The following is a 4,431-nucleotide window of genomic DNA, read 5'->3' as shown; positions in this document are numbered from 1 at the left end:
CCTCCTCACCCCTCCCTCCTCACCCTCCCTCCTCACCCCTCCCTCCTCACCCTCGCTCCTCACCCTCGCTCCTCACCCTCCCTTCTCACCCTCACTTCTCACAGAAGCTGCAGTTGTCTGAGAGGCATTTGTTCTCTCACCCGCTACCTTTTAATAACAGCCTCAACATCTGAAACGGTATAATTTGTCATCTCGTAATTTATATTTGAACACGTCAACGTGGTTCCTGTGCCTCTGCAGCAGTCGTTGTCGACGGTATGTCGAGGCGGCTGTGAGACCAAAAGAGTCTAAACGTGTCTCGCTCAGGATGCCAGCAACAGTCCGGTCGCTGGTGTGGACACGCTGCTTTGATGTTCTGATGTCACAGGAAGTGTTTCGCTCGACAGGAAGTAGGTCATGGGCCGGGGGTAAGGTCAAAGGTCAAAGTGCCAGGGCAGACGACGCTGCTCAAACCCCCGTCTTTCGTAAACCGCAAAAGTAGTCAGGAGACGTTTTCATCCAAAGCGGTTCCCAGGGCCTTCTGCCCCCAGCCTGTCCTCCTTAGATGTTCCCCAGCCTGTCCTCCTTAGATGTTCTGTGACTTGGGGAAATCCTCGTGCCTGATATTCGCTATCAGGGGTGACATGTCTTCGTCTTGTTTTCTGATTAAATGGAGAGGGAGAAAGGTGCGGAGGAGTGTTCCTCTACGTAATTTGAGAGCGGCTGGCGTGCTGCTACTTTAGCTACTTTACTCCCCCAAACACACACACACACAGTCTCTCTCTCTCTCTCTCTCTCTCTCTCTCTCTCTCTCTCTCTCTCTCTCTCTCTCTCTCTCTCTCCTCTCTCCTCTCTCTCTCTCCCCCTCTCCGAACACATCGGTTGCCTAGAGACAAGAGGTGGGATGCATGGAAACAGCTCAGAAAGGTCAGGTGAACCTTTAGAGAAGTTGGTCTTCTCCAGCGTGGGGTTGGCGGTGGGGTTGCAGATGATTGGCCGACACAGCGATGCTGTTAGGGAACACTTCAACGGACCGTGTCGTTTACTCTCAGCTGATTGGTCGGCTGTGCGAAGGGCTGTTAAGGGGAGAAGGGACAGGCCTGACGTGGTTCAGAGACACGGCGCGTCACTCCATCGAACATCCGTTTGTGTTTCCTGATCTAGAACCGCTTACGACGGGATTCACATCCCTGAGTGCCATCACCTTTGACCTCTGCTAGCAAACACTGAGGGGGGAAATAAAACTGAAGAGCAAATCTGGACAGATGCACTTATCTCCGTTTATGATGTGGTAATGACTAGGATGCCTTGCTGTCTTATGCAATTCCACGTGCAAACATGAGCAGGCTTTGGCAAGAAAAAAAGAAAAAAAATCCCCAAAAAAAGTGTTGTTTTTTTCCCCCGCCGCAGTACTTTTCCATGGTCCTCTTGAGAAATGGCAGTGTGGTGTAATGATTTCCAGGATCTGCACAGATGCAGAAGGGAACCTATCCTTACACATGGCAGGCCCTTACAAACCACATCAGAACAATTGTTTTACTTTTTGTTTACCACTGTTGTATGAAGGCTTTTCTGCATCGTACTAGATTGTCATCATGTAGTAGACAAAAGGAAGATGTTTTGTTTTATATGAAATGTAACTTGTCATATAGATGCGTGCTATTTTTCAAATGTCATCGGCTGAGTAATTCGTGACGTTAACCTTAGATGTAAATAACATTTCTGTCTTGTTTTGAAGGGGGAATTAGATTGGCATTTCGCTTAGAACATTGCTTGAATTACTACCTCATCATACAAATATCTCAGTTTGAAACAGGACACAGTAATGTTTCCTGTCTTCACGTAATTGAATATGCTTATATTGATGATCTCACGTGTATATATGTTTGTTTTGTGTGTGCTTCTCTCTCTGTCCAGGTATGGCCTCACAAGTCTTGGTCTACCCACCACACATTTATCAAACCCAGACAAGTGCCTTTTGCAGCGTGAAGAAACTGAAAGTGGAGCCCGGAAGCTGTGTGTACCATGAGAGGACTCACCCGCATCTGAACAGCACAACCCTCGGCATAGCGCACCCCAACAAGCTCGCTCCCTCGTTCGCTCCAGACTCGGCTGTGGGCGTGAGAGCTCGTGGAGGACAGGAACACCCGGTGAAGACTGTGGTGGTGCGAGGCGTCCGGAGAGAGCAGCCCAGCGCCGCAGGAAGTAGAGAAGGAGGAGGAGGAGGAAGAGCAGGCCCTGCGCTACCAGGGGCAGTCCCCTCACAGGTCAAAGCGCAGGAGCAGAGGGATCGAGACAGCGGAGGCAGCAGTGGAGGAGCAGGGGCAGGAGGAGGGGGAAGGGGAGAGGGCAGGAGAGGGGGGAGGAGGTGGGAAGGTGGAGGAAAGCTACGGGGGAACGGAAGTCGACGAGGAAGACTGCGGAGGTTTGAACTCGGCCGAGGGCTCTCAGCGATGCGGGCTGAAACGTAAGAGCGAGGAGCTGGATAACCGAGGGAGCGCCATGCAGATTCTGGAGGAACTGTCCATGCTGCCTGCCATGATGCAAACCACGAATGTAGGGAGAAACCCGGCCGTGCCTGCGGCCGGGGGAGGGGGGGCCCTCAAGCAGGGGGCCACGGGGGCGGGCGGGGCGGGAGGAGGGGACGGAGACTACCAGCTGGTCCAGCACGAGGTTCTGTGTTCTATGAAGAACACCTACGAGGTTCTGGAGTTCTTGGGCCGGGGAACCTTCGGCCAGGTGGTGAAGTGCTGGAAGAGGGGCACGGGGGAGGTGGTGGCCGTGAAGATCCTGAAGAACCACCCGTCGTACGCGCGGCAGGGCCAGATCGAGGTGGGCATCCTGGCGCGGCTGAGCGGAGAGAACGCAGACGAACACAACCTGGTGCGGGCCTTTGAGTGCTTCCAGCACCGCAGCCACACATGCCTGGTGTTTGAGATGCTGGAGCAGAACCTGTACGACTTCCTGAAGCAGAACAAGTTCAGCCCGCTGCCCCTGAAAGTGATCCGGCCAGTGCTGCAGCAGGTTGCCATGGCGCTGAGGAAGCTGAAGATGATGGGTCTGATTCATGCAGACCTCAAGCCCGAGAACATTATGCTGGTGGACCCCGTGAGGCAGCCTTACAGGGTGAAGGTGATAGACTTCGGCTCGGCCAGCCATGTTTCCAAAGCCGTGTGCTCCACATACCTCCAGTCTCGGTACTATAGGTGAGTAGACTTCCTGGTTGTTTCTTCTTCTTTTTTTGAAAAGGTTGTAGGTCATCGGAGGAGTGTTGAACAAAGTTAGAGATCTCACCAAAGGTGTCTGTTTGAGTCCCTGGTGAATCCATAATAAGAATAGTAACATTATTTTGTAATAATGTAACACCTTCTCACACCTAAGGATGTTTTACAGATATATATATATATATATTATTTAATAATCAAAAGTTTACCTAAAACACAAACATTCACATAAATAACCAGAAGTTCACCCTGACACTTACAAGATACCAGACCTTTGACCATGACGTAAGTGAGGCTGGATAAGAAATGTTCCCCCCCGAGGCAAGGAAAGGAAACATCCCCCCGTACGATACAACATCCTGTGTATTCAGTGTTCGCATGCCACGACCTGCGGAAGAATATGCCCCCTACATGGTTACTGGCAGGGGTCGCTGCTCGCGGCCCCTCTGCCTAGGAACAGGAAGCCACTTCTGAAAACAGCCGACCACACAATGGAGAGAGGAAGAAATCAATAGCTGTCTGTATGAGTTTGTGAACATCTCTGGTATTGTTAGTGGTTGGGCAGAGCCAGGTTTGGGTCGTGCACTCAGTAGTCCGAGGGATTTGTCAAATTTGTTTTGAGAATTTGCCTGTTAGCAAATGTTGAGGTCTTTGTCTAAGGCATGTACTTGGTGTTTGATTATTCCAATGGGATGGACCTTGAATAAACATCTCAGCAACAATGAATGCTGGTAGGAATGTAAATAGTCCATATGTCTGTGTTGATGTAGCCAGAGCTCGTATGCACAGTACGACAAGAGTACGCCTGTGGTCCTTCTTCTCTTGGACGAGCAAACGGAAAACCCTCGAGACAAACGGCCTCTGGCAGCATCCAGTCAGTGTCTCAGTTTAAGTCAGAGGAAGCAGAAATGACACCAGTGACAGGGATGGATAAGCACCAGCTTAGTCTGTTGTGAGTAGCCTTGTTCTCAGGTCTGTGGGCAGACAGTGTGTTTGTGTGAAAGAGAAGGATGTTGAAGGGGCCAGGCTGATCCTTACTGGTGTCCTCACAGGACATTTGTGACAGACTTGTTTTTGAGGTCTGAAAAGCGATTCTCCTTAAATAGAGAGAACTTATTTTTCAAGGCACGTCATGCATGGAGACATGCGAGATATGTACTGTATGCGCTCGGCCCACACTGCAAAGTGGTCTGTGGACAGTAGTTTTAGCTCGATGGTTTTCCTGTGC

General features: G+C 50.8%; 1 protein-coding gene across 1 annotated transcript in view; it reads left to right on the top strand.

The window, feature by feature from the left end:
- The window catches only part of LOC136955494 (homeodomain-interacting protein kinase 3-like), a 45,307-nt gene that overhangs the window by 8,202 nt on the left and 32,674 nt on the right, over positions 1–4,431 (top strand). Inside the window, 2 exon segments of the mRNA XM_067249208.1 lie at positions 1,897–2,332; positions 2,334–3,185. Coding sequence (XP_067105309.1) covers positions 1,897–2,332; positions 2,334–3,185 — 1,288 coding nt within the window.

The sequence above is a fragment of the Osmerus mordax genome, chromosome 13 (genome assembly GCF_038355195.1).
Source record: "Osmerus mordax isolate fOsmMor3 chromosome 13, fOsmMor3.pri, whole genome shotgun sequence".
Classification (NCBI taxonomy): domain Eukaryota; kingdom Metazoa; phylum Chordata; class Actinopteri; order Osmeriformes; family Osmeridae; genus Osmerus; species Osmerus mordax.
Note: the sequence above shows the minus strand (reverse complement) of the source record. Positions and strands in the feature narration are given on the sequence as shown.